The sequence below is a fragment of the Populus alba genome, chromosome 6 (assembly GCF_005239225.2).
Source record: "Populus alba chromosome 6, ASM523922v2, whole genome shotgun sequence".
Classification (NCBI taxonomy): Eukaryota; Viridiplantae; Streptophyta; class Magnoliopsida; order Malpighiales; family Salicaceae; genus Populus; species Populus alba.
In genome coordinates, this window is record NC_133289.1 from 20,216,971 (window position 1) to 20,238,568 (window position 21,598).

General features: G+C 31.8%; 1 protein-coding gene across 1 annotated transcript; it reads right to left on the bottom strand.

Moving 5' to 3' along the window:
- LOC118030582 (LRR receptor-like serine/threonine-protein kinase ERECTA) lies at positions 1-10,295 on the bottom strand. Its single transcript, XM_035034751.2, has 27 exons — positions 9,634-10,295; positions 9,041-9,179; positions 8,872-8,943; positions 8,542-8,613; positions 8,374-8,445; positions 8,207-8,278; positions 8,051-8,122; positions 7,863-7,934; positions 7,694-7,765; positions 7,534-7,602; positions 7,363-7,434; positions 7,110-7,181; positions 6,787-6,858; positions 4,306-4,377; positions 4,158-4,229; positions 4,004-4,075; positions 3,771-3,842; positions 3,604-3,675; positions 3,437-3,508; positions 3,278-3,349; positions 3,020-3,088; positions 2,830-2,901; positions 2,566-2,639; positions 2,038-2,166; positions 1,362-1,709; positions 895-1,265; positions 1-589 (listed from the first exon to the last, which is right to left on the bottom strand). The coding sequence occupies exons 1-27, from the start codon at positions 9,707-9,709 to the stop codon at positions 218-220; spliced, it is 2,943 nt and encodes a 980-aa protein (XP_034890642.1). The 5' UTR covers positions 9,710-10,295; the 3' UTR covers positions 1-217.
- Positions 10,296-21,598: the final 11,303 nt, after the last annotated feature.

Here is a 21,598-nt window from a genome sequence, read left to right on the forward strand (position 1 = left end):
TGAACTTGTAATTGCAACATTTTTTAAATTTCCTAGTTAAGTAGTACTGTCTTTCTCTTTTTCTTAGCTACAATAATTGGAATCCAAATCTTTGTACACAATTTTCACTAACTTGTCATCCACTAAAACCCCAACAAAATTAAGAAAAAGCATAGAAACACTTGCTCGATACTGCTCTGCTTTGGGATGTTTATACCATACTTTTCAACACCCTCTTTCATTGACTGTTCTGGGATATTACCTCACCAAACTTTAGGAAGAGTTGGGCATCTGAAGTGCTCATGGAGGGACAATTCAAAATGTGTGGAGACTTGATATTCGCATACTCATCGATATAGCATGGGACTTTCGCAGACGGGAGCGGGGCAGGTGGAGCTTGGGTGCATTGTTTGGGTGGTGTGATGAGTGGCACAAGGCTCCCCAGGACGCGTGTCACTTCGTGCATTGTCGGCCGATCTGTTGGCTGTCTCTTGGTGCATAGGAGGGCAAGTTGAAAAACCTTCTTTACTGCTCCAAGATCTTTACATGTGGCAGTGATCTCAGGATCAACAGTTTCCATGACCTCATTGTTAGCTGTCTTGGACAGAATCTGACACGGATAAGAAACCAAAACGTCAGAGAAATTACCGAAATATTTATTTTCGAAACAAAGTAGTCATGCAATAAGCTAGATTTATACTCTTAACTAGATGAATGAGCAGTACATCAAATTAAGAATGAATTAAAAGGCGGAATGACGCATGTTTGAACATGTACGTCTCTCAACTCCGAAGGACTGAAATATATTTTTGTAGTGCCATTTCTTTCTGTGACAAGCTTTTGCTCGATGCAAAACTCCATTGTAAGACAAAAGATGTCAAATAAAGGAATACCAGAGATGGATAGAAGACAAACCAGATGATGAAGATTGCATTCATTGTCAACTGCCTTCCTTCCAGTTAGCAGCTCAAGTAGAACAATCCCATAACTGTACACATCAGACTTTTCAGTGAGACGTGAAGTGCGGGCATACTCAGGGTCTATATAGCCAATCGTTCCCATTATGTAGGTGGAAGTATGGGATTTTGACACGCATAAGCGCTTAGCAATCCCAAAATCAGTGAGATGGGCCTCGAAATCTTTGTCCAGTAGAATGTTTGATGACTTCACATCCCTGTGAATGATGCGAGGACTACAATCATGGTGTAGATATGCTAGCCCTTGAGCTGCTCCAAGTGCTATCCGGAGGCGAGTATCCCAGTCAAGCTTTTTCTTCTTCATGGGGCCTGAAAAAAAACAGTACTTGCAAATATCAGAATCTAGAAGAAAATTCGTAGGTGCATGCAAGGAGAGAACTCAGTCGTGAATGTACTTGAACTGACCATGAAAATGATCCCATAGACTGCCATTTTCCATATAATCATAGAAAAGAAGGTTCCCGGAAGGTGACAGGGAGTATCCTTGAAGGCTGACCAGATTCCGATGCTTGATGCTCCCTACTGTCTCCAATTCAGTCTCAAATTCCTTCAAACATTGGGGATAATGAGAATAGAGCCTCTTAATAGCCACTGGCCTGCAATTTTTCAGGACGCATTTGTAAACAGTGCTTGATGCACCATGACCAATTATGTACTTCTCACTCAAATTCTCGGTCATCCTCATAATATCCTCGTACACATGGAGTGCCATATTCATGTGAAGGATCACCAACTTTGGTGTTGAATAACTAACTGCTTGTTCAACAAACACATGAGTTAGCAGGCAGGCATAATTTTCAACTCCAAGACTATCATACTCTTAAATCACAAGTAGATTGTGCAAAAACCAAATTAAACAATATGCAGATTCCATTTGCTTGATTTTATTTGCAATTTTCTTCACACGTCAAAATTACCTCCCGAAGTAGGAATTATTAAGATGTTTCAGATCTTTCAGTTTAAGCTCGAGGAACATTCAATTTCCATCAATTGAAAATTTCAGACTGACAAAACTCCACCATAGTAAAGAATCATCAAACATGGTTAGCATACTATGATAAAAGAAGGAGAAAGAAAATGCCTGGTTTGTCAAGTGATCCATCTGGGAAAGGTGCTGGATTATGTGGCCGACATGCTGCTACTAAGATCATGAGAAGAATTACAAGGGCACCCAAAGCAATCCCCAGTATTGCTGCTTTAGAAATTGTGGCTGCATCAACAAAAAAAGGGTCCTATCTGAAGATGATTTCATGTTTAGAAGGAAATATTTGCCTATGAAAGGCACAAATACATTCAAATTCCTATCTCATATAAACTGATCAGTTGTCAGGATGAAAGCTGCAGAAAAGGTATTACCGTCACAAGTTGTATCTTACACTCGGTACTTTGGTACCGAGTGTTATTCCCAATATGGTAAAAAATTGGTACAAGGTTACATGCAATTGCTGGTATTGGACTCACATCAAGTCTCAATCAAATTCCAGGACTTTACCTAGGAGCATTGTTTTGGTGAATATTGGATGATTACTTCTAATACATGAAATTAAAGAGACTCGTCTAACTCATAGGTTATTTCCATGGTGCTGTGATAAACTGCACATTTGAATACCTCGCTCTGCTGGATGGGAATCATGGCATGGAGAGTTGAGCCAATAGCCACAAAGACCCGGATTTCCAACGAAACTGCCACAGAAGGTTACATCAGTTAGATGCAAGCCTTGAAATGTTAATTAGAAGAGACATGTTAACAGTAAAACAGAATAAATTCACGTTTTGAATTGAAACAATGTCAATCGATTTCTGAAAATAATTACAATGCAAGCTAGAAAATTGCAGTTAGAATTTTGAAAAGTTTGCAGTCAGATATTCTAACCTGTCAGGTGAAAACCTTGAAAAGTTGTTGCTTGTAGGAATAACACCAGCTAGGTTATTATAGGATACATTTCTGCACGGGTTCAGCAAGACAGGTTTAAAGAAGTTAATATTTGAATCATACCATCTTAAAGCACAGTAAAAGTCAAGCATCATTCAGAAGAAAGTAAAACTTTTTATGGTAAACTTACAAGACACTTAAACTGAGGCAGTTGATTAGAGACATTACATCGCCTGAGAGATTATTGTTTTCCAGCCTCCTGCATTTTATGACAGAAATTTTAACTGAAATCATTGGCAATACTGATATCAAACCATCATATAACCCTAGCTTAAAGGTGCATTCAAGAAGGGGTGTCTGTCTTCTTAAAAATTTGTGAAGACAACAAATGACAATGACATCAGCATATAAATTTCTTTCTGAGACCAAGGCAGTTACAAAAACTTACAATAAAAACATGTTTTGAATTTGACTTAATTCCTGAGGAATCAATCCTGAGAGATGATTATATGAAAGGTCTCTACAGGGAAAAATTATGAAACACAATTAGAATGGGCTAATCTTAATTCGAGTACATTTACAACAACAACATATAACCATTCCTTACATCTCCATGACACTTCTCAGGTTTCCAAACTCAGCTGGAATAAATCCTGTTAGTTGATTTCTACTAAGATTACTGCACAACCAACATGTATCAGCAAAGAAAATTTTAAGATGGTGAAATTATTTAGAATTGAACTCGAAAGCTTTAAGATTAGAAAGAAAACTCACAGCTTTAGAATATGCTCCAAGTAACCAAGGGAAGATGGAATGGATCCACTAATTTTGTTATTGGAAATGTCCCTGTGCAAGATTAATCAGGATAGGGAAGAAGTAATCAGTTATAGAAGTAGAATACACGAGGAGGAAATTTTAATATAGGAACAATCAATACTTACAAAGTATCCAAATTACTAATTCGAGATAATTCAATAGGAATAGGACCTTGAATATTGTTGCTAGAGAGATTCCTGAGGAAGGCCAGGAAACAAAATAATGTGAAATTATGCAAACTTGGGAAATGAATTCACTTGAGAAAATATTGATGAGTGATATTAAACCAATATTTCTAAAAGAACCCAGCTTGATCAAATATTCATCGCAAAGTTGGACGATTAGAGAGCCCACTCACAGGTTGGTCATACTCTCGAGCCTTCGCAGAGCACGTGGAATGGTTCCATTCAAATTGTTTCCATGCACATTGCTGACATCAAATGAAATGGTCAAGAGTCATCTCTTAAAATGGCTAAAACTATTAGGAATCAGAAATAATACAAATTGCTTACAGGCTGTTGAGATTTGTGCATGAGCTAAGATTATCAGGAATAGGCCCTTCAAGGTGGTTGTTGGCTACATTTCTGCCAGAACATCACACTAGTTAATATAATATATAAAAATAAATAAGAAAAGACACTCATGGATATCAGAACATACAGATCATATAAATCAGTGAGCTTTCCAAGCTCTGGTGGGATGTTCCCTGTGAGTTGATTATCATTCAATTCCCTGGTAAACACAAAAAAGCACTTAAGAGAGCAATAAATTTTTACATTCATCATGAGCAGAAGGTACTGTGATGAACAGCTCAGTGTGTGGAAAAGGAAAGGAGAGAATTTTCACATCATTCACTAGGATTTTACACTTGCAATCTCAAGAATACTTGCCCTCATTGATATGGGTAAGCAAATACAATATAGTACAATGACAAATAAAGAGTATTATGAGAACTAAGAAGCTTTAGGACCATGCTTGTAAGAAGTTACACTAACAATATGCTGGTGGCACTCTAGAAACAAGCATTATATCAAAGAGAGAGTTAAAACATGGGGAAAACATTGTGCATATACCTTTGTTTATTAGGGATTGTAATAGCAAATTGATGGTTTTACCCTTGAAAAAACTAACAATAAACTGTTGTTCTAGAAGTAACACGATCTTTTCAATTGGTTCATTTCACATTTTTAATTTTCAAAGGACATTTTAGTCTTTTCATCATTCTTTGATACAGTAAAATGATGTTGTTCTCCATTAGCTATGGTCTAGAGTCTTTCAAGATATTTCACATTTTTGCAATGGTTAATGACTATTACACTTGGATTTAATTTTTCAAAAGCTTTACTCGAGCCAATTCATCATTTCAAAATGGTTTTATGCAATAATGTTTGGGACCCGGGAGCAACATAGTATTTTAAATTTTTTTAAAAAAATATGCACAAAGTTGCTACCTACAATCAGTACATGTGGCCAACTCAAATGATAAAAAATTCAAAAATGTTATTCCATCGTGTCATTAATTTCATCTTGGCCTCCTCTTCCTTCCTGTACAACGCGTGTAGCCGCCAATTCTTCAAAGCATCACCGGCATTCTTTTCATTTTTCTTTTTTCTCCTAGAAATGTATTTGGCCTTCCACATTTTCATATCAACCCTTCCAACTTATTTTTCTTTTGATTTTGCTCCACATTTTTTATTAGTTTATTTTAATTCATTTATTAAATTTTGTTTTGTTTTCAATTGCATCCTTCATTTTTTTAGTCTAATAGATTTTGTATTTATTCTTTTGATTTTTTTATTCTCCTTTCATATTTGATACTCAATTCTTTTTTATTTTCTTTGGTTAGTATTTTAATTTCATAATTTAGCATTAAATTGATTGACAATTGAAAAAATTGTGCTGCGCATGTAGATGCCAAACCTCCTATGTGTCGCCAATATCCTTTTCTTTATTTTCTTTCTTCCCTCGTAGAAATATATGCTTGGCCCTCCACATTCTCATATCAATCCTTCAAGTTATTCTTTTTTTATTTTGTCCCTCATTTTTTTATTTTTAATTTTGTTTTTAAATGCATCCACCTTCAATTTTTTAGTCTATTAAATTTAATATTCATTCTTTAGATTTTTTTTTCTTCAATTTCACCCTTTTCATATTTGAAGCTCTTTCCTTCCTTTAGTTTTTTTTTTTTCCTCTTTGGTTAGTTTTTTAATTTTATTTGATCGGATTAATTACCATGGGTTGAAAAATAAAATTTACCGGTTTTTTCTACAATGACTATCATACTCACCCTCATTAAATTAATATGAATTAGTTATTTTTTACTTGATCAAATTAATATTGCTAGTTTTATTCCTTTTAGTAAAGTTTACTAGGATGTCTATAAATGCAAAATATTTAACTTGGGTCTAAGGTCTTTTAAAAAGATTTCAAGTTTAAAGCTTGACTTCAAGAGCTTAATCACTGTCATAGGAGCAATTTGATGTTTTATTTGATGTTGATAATAATTAAAAAAACTATTTATCGCTTTTTTTCCAATTTCATTATTTGATGTTAGATTTGTTGGGATAGACTTTATGAATGGTTTTATTTTACTTTCTTTACAATTATCAAAGTCTCAAACAAACATATATTTTAGGATCAATGATCAAAATTGCATGCATCTAAATTTTATCATATAATTCAATAAAAATAGATTTTTTTTAAAGAATTATTAATCCCAGCCAAGTCCATGAATTGAGTCACATGTGGTCGAGATCATCCAATATGCCATCTCTCAATACCTAAATAAAAAACTTTCTTGGTTTTTTTTATAAGTTGATCCATGCTTTTGTCAGCCATCTAAGTTGTCTTTGAACCCATAAAATCAATTGATTTACATCAGGTTAGCTCTTATATATAGTTTAATTGGAAACTTGAGTTAGGCAAGGAACTAGGTCTAAGAATTTCAAGATTTACCTACTTGCTCAAGTTTAACCAAAAATCACTTTTCCTGTTCTTTGTTATGTTTTAAAAAAATTGATTGAACCCACAAGACAATGGACTAGTACAGCTCTAAAAGAAGGATCATTTATATTGTAACAACGAAGTAGACCAAAGAAAGTAGCATCTAAGAGTACGTAAGTAGCATCTAAGAGTACGTACAGGTAATGAAGCTTTGTCATATTCCCAAGCTCAGGGGGGATGGATCCAGTCAGCTGGTTACCATGCAAATACCTACAAAATTTGGCCATTCCAATTAATACATGGTATTCAACAAGTAGTGAGGGAATAAGCATCACAGAAGACATGAAAATAATCGTTCATGAAAAGTTGATGACAGTTCTGTATCGCAATAATTTCAAGCTTCGCAACTTAACATCATAGACTCGTGCAACATAATAGCAACTGCTTCCACCAAATTTCATCTTTCTGTTCAAGTTGCACATATAAATCATAAACTCTAAGAATGGCAAGCACATACTTACAATTTCTCTGTGTATGTTAAATTTCCCAATATAGGAGGGATTGGTCCACTTAGCATGTTGCAGCTTAGATCTCTGGTTTTTGAAGACAAGAAAACAACAAACGATGAACAAATCATTCAGATAAAAATTGGCAGAGATAACTGGAAGAAGGAAAAATAAATGATAACAGAAGAAAACCCAGAAAGCTTGACTTGTCAATTTTTAAACTCAGAATCCTTCGGTGTCAAAAAAAGAGTCAATAAATAGCACTTACAATACAGCAAGTGCCTGCATCAGACCAATCACTGGTGGAATCTTCCCCGTCAGTTGATTTCCTTGCAATGATCTAGCATCACAATCAGTTGTTAGAATAGTTGATAAACTGGAAATCCTCCCATTAAAACTCAATCTGTAAACCAAATACAAGTGCATTGCAAGCACATACAATGTAGCTATCTGCAAAAATCCAATGTTGAATGGAATCTCTCCTGTTAGCTGGTTGAAGGACAAGTCCCTGCCAAATAAAAGGAAAGGCTTATAACTCTCAAATAACCACAGAAAGCGCGAGAAGAATATGAGTTCATAGAGTTGGATAAAGCACTTACAAGACCTGAAAGGATGTACAGTTGCCTATATTCTCAGGAATTTTGCCAGTTAAACTGTTGTTTTTTACATCACTACAATAAAAGGAGGAACCTAGTCAGGCAACACACTGAAAGCTGCAAAGAGTTTTGTCATATTAATGTGAGAGCAATATATACTAAGAAAACTTACAAGAACCACAGCCCAGTTAACTGGCACATATCAGGAGAGAGAGTACCCACCAAATTATTTCCTCGCAAGCCACTAGAAATGGAGCATCAAGATTTATGAGAAAATATCATAAGATGAATTAATATATTCTGAAAATATTTCAACAGACGAGAAACGAAATTTCAAACAACATCAAATGTTTTACTCACAGATACTGCAAAACTTCGTTCCAGTAAAGAAGTCTTGGTATTTCCCCACTGAGTCTGTTCTGCGCCAGGTCTCTGAAACCAGTAATTTGGGATGTATCGATTTTAGCTCGTTGATCATTAAAATAGGAAAACAAAATATAGGGAGGAGAATCTTACAAAACTTTCAAGTTTGGAATCTGTGAGAGAGTCAATGGAATGGGTCCGATCAATTGATTATTTTTCAAGACTCTGAAAATCCATGGAGTTGCAAAATTCAGATTCCAACAACAGAGAGATTCAGCAGTTGACGTGACAAAAACATGCAAGCTTGAAAAGCTACTTACAGTAATTCAAGTTGCTTCAACTTGGAAATTGAAAATGGTATATCTCCATTTATCTCATTAAACGAGAGGTCCCTGGTCACACCATGCAATCAATATTAAACTGAGATAACAAACGACAAGCATATCTGAAGTGATATTGTGGTTTTGTCTTTCAGATACAACACTTACAAGTCTTGTAAAGAAGAGCAGTCACCAATCTCATCAGGTATCTGGCCAGAGAGACGATTTCCTTTTAGATCACTGATCAAAGTAGACACTATAAAATCAGTGATGACCCTAGTTCGTACTCATAAGAAACAAATATGCGTACTCCATTTCTTTGAATTGGAGAGTGGAGAGAATAAAAAAAGGTTTTGAAACATATGTTTCTTCCAATTTACCAAATCACTTCCTCGGAAGATTTTCCATCCGAGGATTTTGAGGGGAACAAATGGAGGATTAGCATAAAAGCACAACAACATAACTACAAAATAGAAAAACGGTAATGAGGAACAATACACGGAGGTCAGGTCTTTGAGATTTCCAATTGCAGGTGATATCTCCCCTTCAAGATTCAAACCTGATAGATTACTATAACAGAAAAGGCCAAACATGAATAAAAACGCAATGTAACTAATTACAACTAAGAATGGCAATCGCTTTCATAGGAACAGGAAAACAAACTCACAGAGCAAGGACATTGTAGGTGACATTATCGCAGATGACCCCTCTCCAAACACAATAATCAGAAGATGGGGAGTCTGTCCAGTCATACAGAACATTATCCACATCCCTGAATGATTTCTTTATCTCCAATAACGTAGCTCCTTCAATATTTCAACAAATAGAATCAAAAGTGTCAATCTCACTGAAGAGCAAGAAATACACATCACGTACTACAAAAACGATTGAGCCCTGAAAATGCTAAGCCCTGGTTTTTGGAAGAAAACGAACCACACTTTAAAAACTCAACCTTCGACAATAAAACCTAAACTCACTATCAAAGTCTTGATTTTGAGGGAAAAAATGCCACGAACTGAGTGAATTTTAAAAGGGCAAGATATAAAAAAGAAGTGGCATATTGCTCACTAGAACAACTGTATCATTAAAAAAAGGCTCTCTGGCTGGTATAAATAATTACACAAATAGAGTAGAAGCTTAAAATAATAACAAATCTGTGTACTTTAGTGTCCAAAAACAATTGAAATAGCACAGCAGATTCAACTACTTTCTACCCTGCTTTCTATATATCCCAAATAACCAAACAAGAACAAGGCTCACCATCATCAGAATGCACAGAATCAACAACCAAAGAGAGAAGAAGAGCAAAAAGGACAAGTTCCAAACGAAATGCCATCACTTCACTGCTCTTCCAAAAAAGAGAACCCAAAATTTGATCACTTGAAAACAACCATCGTTCAGAACCCCCCTTCCTCCATACTTAACCACTCTAGGCAGCCAAAATAACCATTCCCGTCACTTAAAACTTGGAGAGAGAAGAAACCCTTTTAAGCTCTCATTGAGAAGAAGTCGCCGACAGCGAAATGAAAATACAAGGTTTTCAGAGAAAGAGAAGGGTTTATGCAAATGGGGTTATGATTTTCTTTTTGAATAAATTTTTGCTTTTGGGGCTTATGTAACGTAGTTATAACATGACTAGCTCTCAGTCTGGCTTGGCTTGGCTTTATATCGTTCCATCACATCGTTCTGGCAACACATAAGTCTCTCTATCTCTCTAAGAAAAACAGTAGACTCATTGAGTATTCATCAGTACCAAAAAGATACTAGTGTGAAAGAGAGCAATATAAAGAGAACAAGCAGCTAGCTCCTATATAGAGAGAGAGTAAGAGAGAATTATTTGATAGATAAAGTTAAAATATATACTCTCTTACTGTCAGAGACCTCTGCTATAAAACCTGCAACTCTCACAGAGTCCCTTTCTCTCTCTCCTCTATAACTCAATTGGGTGTGGTGTATGATTTTATGATTGTAACCAATGCCATACTAGTGAATAATAACAAGTCGTTTTCTCCCCCTCTCTCTCTTGTTTTTGCATTGAGCTGTCTACATAACCTTACGGTAATGCACAGAGAGAGGCGGATGGGTAAGGTAATGTAATTACCATGATTGTATTTAGAAGAGGCATGAAAATACATCTCCCTCTTCCTGGTGCAAGGATTAGTTGCCTAAAATGGGTTTTGTGGTGTTAATGTTGTAGCTGGCCTTTTTTTTCGTTTTTGTTTTGGGTCGTTATACATTTTTACAAGGTGGTGGTGGTGGTGGTGACCACTCATCTTTTCATGTAATTATTGTTTTCTTCCCCTGGGGTCGTCAGGGGGCAATTTCCCATTTTGACTGTCCTGAAAACCAAATCATCGCCGTAGTGTAAACTGTAAACCATTAGCTACTGTGAAATTGTTCGGTAATTAATAAAGTTCTTTTATTGTTTTTTAAATCTAAATCTTAGTATTTGTAATTATTTTTTTTAATTTATCGTGTAAATGTGAAGAGTATATTTTTAAAATCATTCTAAAAAAAGTTTGAATTTCTAGTGACGCACAAGCTAGCTCGGTATAATGCTCTTGCTGTCGAAACAAAAAAAAAATATCTCCTCTTTAACGTCATTTTCAAATTATTTTATGGTAGATTAGTCTTTAAAAAAAAACAGTTAAGTTATTTAAATATCCTGGGAACAAAAATGAATGGCTTAAACCTAGGGGATTTTATGTCTTTTTTATTTTTATTAAAGTTAAATTACTTAATTATACCTAGTTAACAAAACTATTTTTCCAATTTTTTTTTTTTATCTTTTCATCCTAGATTTTTTAATGTCAAGATAACTCAAGGGTATTTTTATATTTTAAAAAATATTTTTATAAATACTTTGCACGCCTTAACAAATAGACGACGCATGTTGGGTCGTCCAATCACCAAACATCGTCTTTCATGACAACGTTTGAAAGGTTTTGGAGCCCCCACCAAGAGGCAACACATGCACCAAATGCATATCCGATTTGGCACAAACGCCTTTTTTTTTCTTTAAAATTTGCATCAGCCCTTTTAAAAGTTTAGGATAACCCCTTTAATTTTATTTTTCTTGACATTTAATCCATAACATGTTGATTACTATTTGATGTGGAATTATCTTTTAGATTGCTAATTTAAGGTTTGAAGAAAAATTTACAACTTGATCTAGCAAAAACCTTGCCTTCAAGAACCAAAGTTATATAAATTGATCATCCTCGCCCTACATGTGTAATGAGACGCAAACTATAAGTACAAATCAAAACAAAGTTGATCAATCTTTCCAAGAGTTTGCAAATTCAATCAATAAATTAGTATGAGAATCACTCAACCACACAAAGATAAATAAGCACATAATATGCTGCAACTTGTAGATAAAATTCATCAACCTCAAAATAATATTATCAACTAGTTTGTATATAATAGGAAGCTAACAATAATTTGACTTAATGGACCAAAACTTCATAAATAAGCATTAACACATTAAAAGCCCAAAATAACTAGAATAATAAAATAAAATCTAACCCAAATAACCTTTAAATGCCGCAGACCTGTGATAAATTAAAAGATAAATAAATAATAGCCTAGCTAATTAAAGCAAGCTCGAAGTTGAATTTTATAATTTAATGGCAGGATTGAAATGCAAGTTCAAACGATTAGTTCTCTATTGTCTTGATGAATTAAAAGGTATACCATTGTCATTGAAAATGTGCAGATGTCTACTTTCCAATGCAACTAGAATCGTATCAAAATTTATTTTATAGCTCTGGTTATGGTAAAGACAGTAACGGATGGTCAAAATTGACAGATTTGAATCTTCTTAAGCAAGTCTTTTTATAATATCTGGAAGCTCCTCTATAAACTCTTATTGAACATGAATCAAGTTAATTGAGGCTTGTTCTTCATTATTTGATAACCTTTCGAAGTCCATTTTAAGAAATCATTAAACAAGTAAGGAAAGGATTTGTGAAGGTTAAGAACGAAGAACTTGTAAACATAACAACTACCAACTTCGCTTATCAAGACTTTGTAATAGGGTTTTATCAAACAACACTATACTCACTATACTTGTTTAAGATATCTTATAATACCCATATAACCTAAACAAACCTAAAAGAACAAAAAAACCAAGAAAAGACAAAATACAAAAACAGACGAAATCTGTATAGTAGCTAAAATGGTCTCGTCATTCTAGAAACAACAAAACGGCAACCAAAACGATCCAACCATTTTGAGAAGCAACCAGACTATTTCTTAAACCAGTCTAACCATTTCTTAAAACAACTAGTCTGTTTCTGAAAAGTTTCCACAAACTTTTAGGGTTCTTCAAAACTATCTGACCAATTATAAAATGGTCTAACTGATTCTACTAATGAGCAAAAAACTATGTCTGACGGCTAGTTTATTTTCTAAACCTATAAATAGTCCTTTACTTGCCTAAAACAAGTATGGAATTCTTAAGGTAAAAATCTAAGCATATTTTTTTAAAAAAACAACATATAACACCTTTGTTTCACTTATAATTGTTAAAAAACAAGGTTAGGTGTGAATTGACAAAATAATCTAAAGAGCTTAAGTTTTATTCAAATCAACTCTACTTAAGAGTATATTGTAGAAAGTGTAGGTGACCCTCTAAACATTTCAAAAAGTCTCACAATGATAAAATTATGAATGGTTTAATATTTTTCCTTCAATAAGTTTTGGTGAAGGGTTTTCTAGTTTTTAACACGTAAAAAGATTAGGGATAACAATTTGATTATAAGCATGTAAAAAGAATTGGGTTTAATCTTGCACCCACAAAAAAGATTATGTAACGGTTTGGTCTCACCTATTAAAAAAACTGGTGTCAATTGTAAAATTTCTGGGAAGTTCAATGAGAGAGTAGGTAGTTTGCCGAACTTTTATAAATCTTACTACAATCTCTCTAAACTCTCACTCTTTAATTATCGCATTTATATTGTTTATTTCTTTTGCATTTGATTGAGTGTTTAGAATTACATGTTATTAGATAAAAAGATTTTTAATTTATTGTTTTGCCTTACATACCCCATTCACTTCTCCTTTTAGGTGTTTGTGTTGTCTTGATCATAGAATACCACGTTGGATATGACCCATTAACTTAGCTAGCAAATTAGTCTTTGTTATATCCATTTTGGTTGCTTTTCTCAGGAAAGCCACACCCCCACTACACTTACTCAATATTGCTACCTCCCTTTTCTTTTCTTTTTATTTCCAACAACATTGGATTGGCCTGGTCATGATTTATTTTATATTATTCCAACATCTCTGCTTCTCTTACTTATACTCGCATATGATTGGGTTCGAAATTTCTTTCTTATGACTACCTAACTCCTTTTGTACTACTTTTAACTTATTTATGTACCTTTGTCGCTATTGTTTTGGTGTCTCATTTATTTTTTCACCTTAATTTTCCCAAAATTGTGGCAACGTTAAGCTACTAGTCGAAATGCTCCATGTAGAGCTTGTTGAATTTTTTAAAATTATTATTGACCTTTACCCATCACACTCCTTTCATTCAATTAAACTTGCATGTACTAGACTTTGTTGTTTTTTTTTAAAAAAAATTCAATAACTCCTTTGCTTTTGATCGTCGTTAACATATTTTTTCCCTTTTAAATAATGTCAACCCCCATTTCATTCACATTCAACGGTTACAATTTCCTTTTAATGCAGGAGAAGTGACTCCCAGTGGATTATAATGTATTTTTAAAAGGCCGCAAGTTTATTCATTTTTTGACTTTGCATTTCTTGGTTTTTATCATAGTGTGTAAGATCTTTTGTTTCTATCATGGTGTGTAAGATCTTTTGTTTCTGCCCATTTTCTCTATATGTATTAACCGTGTGCTTATATGCATTTTAATATACTTTGGTTTTCTTAATATACAAAGCGCAGATCGGTCAATTTTTCTTTTGATGTAAAAAAATGCCAAATGAAAGAAATTTGAGTCCCGAGTCATCAAACCAATTAGTAATTTAAATAATATGAATAAAGAATGTAGCAATAATAAATAAATGACAAAAAATGTTAACATAAAAAGATAAAAAGGACCTAGCATGAGCCAGTTTAAAGTATTAAAAAGCCCAATGTGTGAAAGGCATAAATGCAAAAAAAAAAAAAAAAAACCTAGTGAAACTAGGTTAACTCACAAATTCCATGATCATGGACATAAGATTTGAATAATCTCATAAAAAGAGAAATATAAAGAAAAAGGGCCACTTCAAAGGAAAGGGACCAGTTTTCAATACATCAAATGTAAAAATAATAAAATTAAAATAAATAAAATTTAAGAAATGATAAAAAAAAAACAAAAGTTAACTCGCGTTAGTCTTTGAAATCGGTGTCTCTAGTCATGAAACCAAGACTAACAAAAATCAACTAGTGTTAAACTTTGAAACTAATGACCCTGGTCATGAACCCTAAACTAACACCATAAAAGGCAGATTCAAAAAAATAACAAAGCAAAACTTATAATATAAGGTAAGAAATAAAATAACATTAACTTAAAAGAAGGGAAAAAAACAACAAGCAAACCCGAGCAAATCTCATAAACTTTGTTCAATCTTTAAAATTTGCAACCCGTTAAATCATAAACCTAGGTTGAATAAAGAAGCCAACTCACTGACCAAATTAATTTTGAATGATGAAACCATGAAAAAAATATCAATTTTAAAAACTTGCAAAAGAAAAAAAAAGAAGCTAGCTATAAAAAAAATAGAGATCAAATTTGATAAAAAAGAACCCATGGAGGATGAAATTGCAAAAAAAAAAATGATCTAAAAAAACAGATAGAATAAAAAGAATGGGGACTAAATTTAAAAAAATATAAATAAATGAGATGAAATTGAAAAATATTTGTAACTTTATGACACAAGTGTGTTTAATTTTTATTTTAAAAAAACATGACTCGGGACATAGACTCAACCAAGAAAAAAAGGTTGGTGTATGGATAAACCAAAAAAAAAAAGGAGAAACCACCCAAAAAGAATGATTAAAAAATCATATAGGAGATAAGTGAAGAAAAACAGTCTAACCACTAATGATATAAATATTGAGTGATAAAACTTTAAAAACATTAGATTTAAAAAAGAACAAAAAAAACAAGAAAATCAGCGTGAACCTTCTAAACCTAAACAAAGATCTCAAACTCACAGCCCATTAAATCACAGACTTGTACTGAATTAAGAACCTCAATTCTTAACCAATTTAATATTGATAAGCCAAAGTAAATCCAACAAAGAAAAAAAATTAAAAAGACTTGAAAAAACCCGGGTCATTTTCAAAATTAGTGAAGAATTCCAAAGAAAGTTAAAAATTAAAAATAAATTGAAAATTATTTTCTCAAATAAAACATATAGCAGTAAAAAAATGAGAATGAAATTTGAAAGAAAAAAAATAAAAGGGTTGAAATATAAAAATAATTTAACCTTATAAATTGTTTTTATAATATCATTTTAAATATTGAAAGATGAAATAAATATAAAAAATATTTATTTTAAGAATTAGCAAAAAAAAAAAAAACCCAACAAAGAACAATAAACAAAAAAACTTAATAATTTGGTCATTTTCAAGACCAACAAAAAATTTCACTAAAAGCAATCTAAAAGAAAAGAAACTCAATCTTTAATTGAATAAATATTGAAAGATATAACGGAAAAAAAAAAAAGCTTAGTCAAAGGAAAATTAAGAACAATGTAAACTCAAACAAACTTCTTAAACCTAGTAAAATCTTTAAAACTCACAACTCATGAAACTCTAGATCTTGATCCAATCAAGAAGCTTATTATTTATTATGAACTAATAAAAAAAAAAAGATTACCATGAGAGTGTTTGATGTCTAGACGGGCCCACATACTCTGCTAAAAGAACATAAGAGGCGTCTGTATATTTTAGAAGGTTTTTGTAATAATATTTAATATATTTTAATTATAAAAATACACTTATCTAATCTTTAAATTTATAGTAAAACCAATATAAAATGATAAATAAAAAAAAAGCATTATAGGGGAATTATTTTTATTTTATCTTAAAAAGATCAAAACAATCACATTATTTTGAAAAAACCTAAAATAAAACGATAAATCTAATTTATAGAAGTCATAAAATATAATTGTGTCAGGTAGGAAAAACAACCTTACCTTTCCCGCCTAGTCTGAAGATTTTTTTATTTAAAAACAATCTTGTCATCCCATTATTTGGATAAATAGTGGACTAAATATGTGTTGTGCTATAATAACTTATTATTGTCTTTGAGTTTTTTTTTAATTAAACTTTTTTTGGGTTAAAACAATAAAATTGAGAAACAAGATTGTACAGCACGTGTCCCTTTATCAAGGGGAGTAAACAAAAAACCATACAATAAGACGTCGTGCCAAATACTAGCAATCAAAGCATAGCGGAGGCCCTGTCTTGTATATGTATATTAGGAATTCGGCGAGGAAATAGTAACTCGGCGATGCCAGTAATTATTAGTAAAGTAATTTTGACCATGGTAAGAAAAGGGAGCATCGGTAAATGAGATGGAAAGCGACCGCCGAAGGATAATCTGCAAGAACTGCAACTCAGTGGGGACCCCAACACGTATAGTCGCAGTACTTCTGCTTTAACCTCCGCCAACCAGAGAGAAAGCGAAGGAAAGTTTTACCCTCCAATTTCTCTCCGTCTCCTTTTCACCTCGGGAAGGTCAATTGTCCCGTCCATTCTCAGACTTTCTGACACCCCTCCACTTGATTATCATGTGGGTCCCTTCTTGACGGCTCCCTAACGTCGTTAACGTCCCTGTCTAAAGTCATTTCGTGCCTGTTTTCCTTATCTTTATCGGCTAGAGTGAAGACTAGTTCAAACCGGTCCTTAGTGTTATTTAAAATATAAAATAAAAATCTAATTTCTAAAAGAAAACACAATAATTAATTATCAAATACTTATCATAACAATTTTTAAAACTCCAAACAATTCTCGTATTAGCTTCCTTAGCATGATGTGCTGCTAGCTTTCCTTAACATCGTTTATAATGGGCAAGATACTTATTTAGGATTGATAATAATAATAATAATAATAATTAAATTAGGTATAGAATTGAAAAAAAAGGACTGACTTGAAATTTCCATCACGGGTGGGAGAGTGGGAGTGGGATTCTAGAAGTTTTCTATAAAGTTATTTCAAATTAAAAAAAAAAAAAAAAAACGTATGTAGAAGACATGTTTTGGTTTTATAAATATTTATTTTTATGGTGGGGGGAATTTGGGATTTTGTGAGTAACTAACTTTAAACCTTTTTTTCTAACCGGAGTAATGTTTCCTGGGTTAGGGTTTGTTCCTCTTACAGCAACATATCTCTATCATCGGCCCCCCATAAACCGGTACCACGTGGTCGCTAAAAGGTTATATTATGCTGGTAAGTGATTGCGTAAGCAGAGGATATCACGGGACCCCCCCCCCTCCCTTTTTTTTTTAAAAAAGAAAAGTAAATCTTTTCCTGGTCGAGTTAAAATATATATATATAGCAAGTGTTCTTTTATATATCTTGAAAATATATAGTATAGTTGTTGTTTTTGTTTGAAGCAAGATTTTTTTTTTTGCTGGTATAAATAGATGTTTGGAGCTTGAACTCTTACTTTGTCTTGGATGATTAAAATAATAATAACCATAATATGGTTATTATTATTTTAATCCTTCAAGAGGGAGTAAAAGGACAAACTCCAAACATAATAATATAACTTAGAATAGTCAAATATTGAGTTTGTTTTCCAATGATCATGAGTTTGAGTCCCCTCGTGATCACTGTAGACTTACATGGTCGTTAATTTTAGAGCCCACTAAATTAGTTAAGGTGTGCGCGAACTGATCCGAACACCCATGCTAATAAAATAATATGTATATGTTTTATCATAGTACTAGATTTATTGGTATATCATTTAATTGTTCACTGGGGTATATTGAGGGTGGTATGATTGTTTTATAAAGTTTATTAGTTATTATTAGATTAATAAGTGACAATTAGTTAATTTATATTTTTAAGCATGTTAAAATTACTAATTTTTCCTTTAAAAATTATTTAATTGATGTTAGGGGATGTTTTGTATTTAAAAAAAAAAACATAGTGAAATGAATAATTATCATTAAAAGAAAAAATTCTTTAACTAATGTTAAAGGGCTTTTTTTTTATTCTCGTTGTGGTTTTTTAGTTATGATCAAGTTAATTGAGGGCATTTCAATGTTTTTACAAATATAAAATATATTTTAAAAATAAAAATGGCTAGCGCTTACAAAGCAGGCAAGAGGTGCTCATGCTCTTCAAGCAGTGTATATAGTGTCTCGCAGTTGTCAAATGCTGCCACCTGCGACAATGTTGGAATTGTCTTGACAGCCCCTCGATCCTTTGGTCCCACTACAATAACCTTTTCTCCCCTCTCTTTTCTCTACCCCCAATTTTCGTGTTTACCCTCTCAATTTTAAAATAGTACTTTAATTTGTCTTTTGATCATCGTTTTTTTACTTGAAATAATATATATATATATATATATATATATTTTAATTCACCATCCTTTAATGTTTTTGTCATATTTGATTCATATTATTTTGATAGTTATTTATTTTATTTTAGATCATTTTTAAAATTGATTTTTTTTTATGATTTAATTCTCTTTTGATTCCTATTTTGTTTTCATTGGCAAAATTTTAAAATGATATATTTTTTTCTCTAATTTCATCATTCAATATTAAATTGATTGAAAATTGTTCTTGATTGAGTTCGAGTCTTGGATTTCACAGGTTGCGAGTTTTGAATATTAACTCGGGTTTAGTTTAAGAGATTTGTTTAGGTTCACTTGTTATTTTCCCTTTTTTATGCTCATGCTTTTTCAATTTCATCATTCAATATTTATTTAATTATAGATCAAGCTTTGTTATTTTTTTTATTTTTTTTCTATAGGATTTTTTATTAATTTAAAAAATAACTCAAGTTATCTTGAGTCTTTTTATTTGTTGTTCTTTGTTGAATTTTGGCTTTATTTAAAGATATTTTGTTTTTTTTAATCAAATTAAGTTTCTTGATTAAATATAATTATATAATGTTCACTTCATAACATTTTGTTTGGTTTGTTTTTTAGATCGTTGTTCTGATAACGTATGTGGCCTCTTTTAATGTCAACGTACAACCTTTCATGGTTGTATTAGAACCAACTCGGTGAATTCTTTTTTATGATGGGATAGTGTCTATGACAGAGGAAAGATGAGTCTTCAATGGGTCTTTCTTTATTCTCTTTCTAAGTATGATATTAATAACTTATTTTTTTATAGTTAATTATTGTCAAAAAAATTATATTTTATTTATTGTAAATATATTTTTTAATTATATTATTAAATTAACTGAGTTATACATCTATCTAGTAAGTTACTATAACATACATATAGTTAGTTATAAGCAATTTGAAATTAATGCTTCTAATAAGGATTTTCAGTATTAAATAAAATGGAATTTACAGAATTAAGTTGACTTAGATATTTAGCAATAACTACAAGTTAATGTAATTAAAAAATTAAAAAAAATTATTGTTTAACACGCCATTACGTTTTCATTCAGGGTGAAAGAAATCAATGACCAGAAAAAAATAATTCTGTAGAATAATAATTTAATTGATTAGTGTGGTACGTACTGACAAATCTTATTGCTAATTCACCAGACAATAGCAATTTTAAATCAAGTTAAACTCTCAACATCTTTATCCTCCTTTTTTCTTTTTTTTAATGTTTGTAATTGTAATGGTTGTTGTTTTTTAAATTATATTTTTTAAAAAATATATTAAAATAATATGTTTTTAATTTTTAAAAATTATTTTTTATTCAACATGTAAAACAATCTGAAAATAATAAAAAAAATAATTTTCAGTAAAAAATAATAATTTCAGTATTGATTGCGAGGAGAAACACAAAAATTGCTAGGTGTTTAAATTATTGTAAAGGCCAAAGGGGTTCAGGAATCAACAGGTGGAGACTTAAAGTTCATTTTCAGCATTAGCAACTGAATTTGAATTTATATCTAGATGATTCTTCCTAAAGCCAGGGGGGGAATTATTCTTTTATATTTTGAAAGCAAAATCTTCCGTTTTTAATGATATCTGCACATTCAAAGAACTTTAGCTTTAAAAGCACCAATAACTAGGAATTGGTTTGCTTAAATTGTTAAAGCGACATCAAATACCCTCTATGTTCGCTATGAGTTTATCTTTTATTCAATGATTTAAGTATGGCCCATTAATCATTTTAGCGTACCATATTTAAATTATGTGAAAAAAAATAATTAAAAAAATCGAACGGTAATAAAAAACCGATTAAAATTTTAAAAAAATTGACTAGTTCAATTTGATTTCAGCTTTATAAGCTTGAAATCAAAAAAACCAAACCAAACCGAATCTAAATAAAAAAAATTTGGAAAAAACCGAGACAGACAAAAAAAAACCCGACCCAAACCGAAAAACCGAACCATACTGGTTTGAACCAGTTTTTGTTCTAAAAAAACCAAATTGAGCCGAAACCAGTCAGTTTGAACCGGTTTTAGTTTTGTTTTTTTAAAAAAAAATTTAATTTGATTGTTTTTTAAAAAATTCAGTTTGATTATTTTTTTTAATAAAAATCAAAATAAATTGAAAATGATTATCTCTCATTAATATCCTCTATGCTTGTTATGAGTTTGTTTTTTATTACATGATCAAGTATGGTCCGTTAATCATTTTAGTTTGGCTGCATAATTTGTTTTAATCATTGCCCCAAGTATAGTCTAGGAGTATCTGCCCATTACTATTTATTTGCTAGTATGTTGTTACCTTTATTATTCACAATTTGTGATGAAAGTTCTTTGGAATCATCATCTAACAGTTGCCAGGGTTTTTTCAAATTAAAATGCCCTTAACCGCTCTAATTGCACTCATCCTTCTAGTAATCATCATTTTTGCTAAGAACACTGCAAATCTAGTCAATTAGAATTTTGTTTTAAAACATTATCTTTTTTTTTTTTTTGTGGGACTAGACCGTAAATCTTAATTATTGAGCTCGTTTATGTCCAATTACTGAGATAAAATGATTGGAATATAAATTTCAAAATATTTTCAATAAATAGACATGTAGGTTTCTTTAATCAAAAGCCCAAATCATGTCATTCAAATGTAAAAATGCAACTTTTGATATTTTTGTTGGCATATGAGAAAAT

Coding starts and splice junctions, on each gene's coding strand:
- LOC118030582 (XM_035034751.2), bottom strand. CDS start 9,709: ATGGCATTTCGTTTGGAACTTGTCCTTTTTGCTCTTCTTCTCTCTTTG. Junction 4,230..4,305: donor CTCACTGATTTATATGATCT/GTATGTTCTGAT, acceptor ATGTTCTGGCAG/AAATGTAGCCAACAACCACC. Junction 1,710..2,037: donor TGGATCACTTGACAAACCAG/GCATTTTCTTTC, acceptor TTGAACAAGCAG/TTAGTTATTCAACACCAAAG.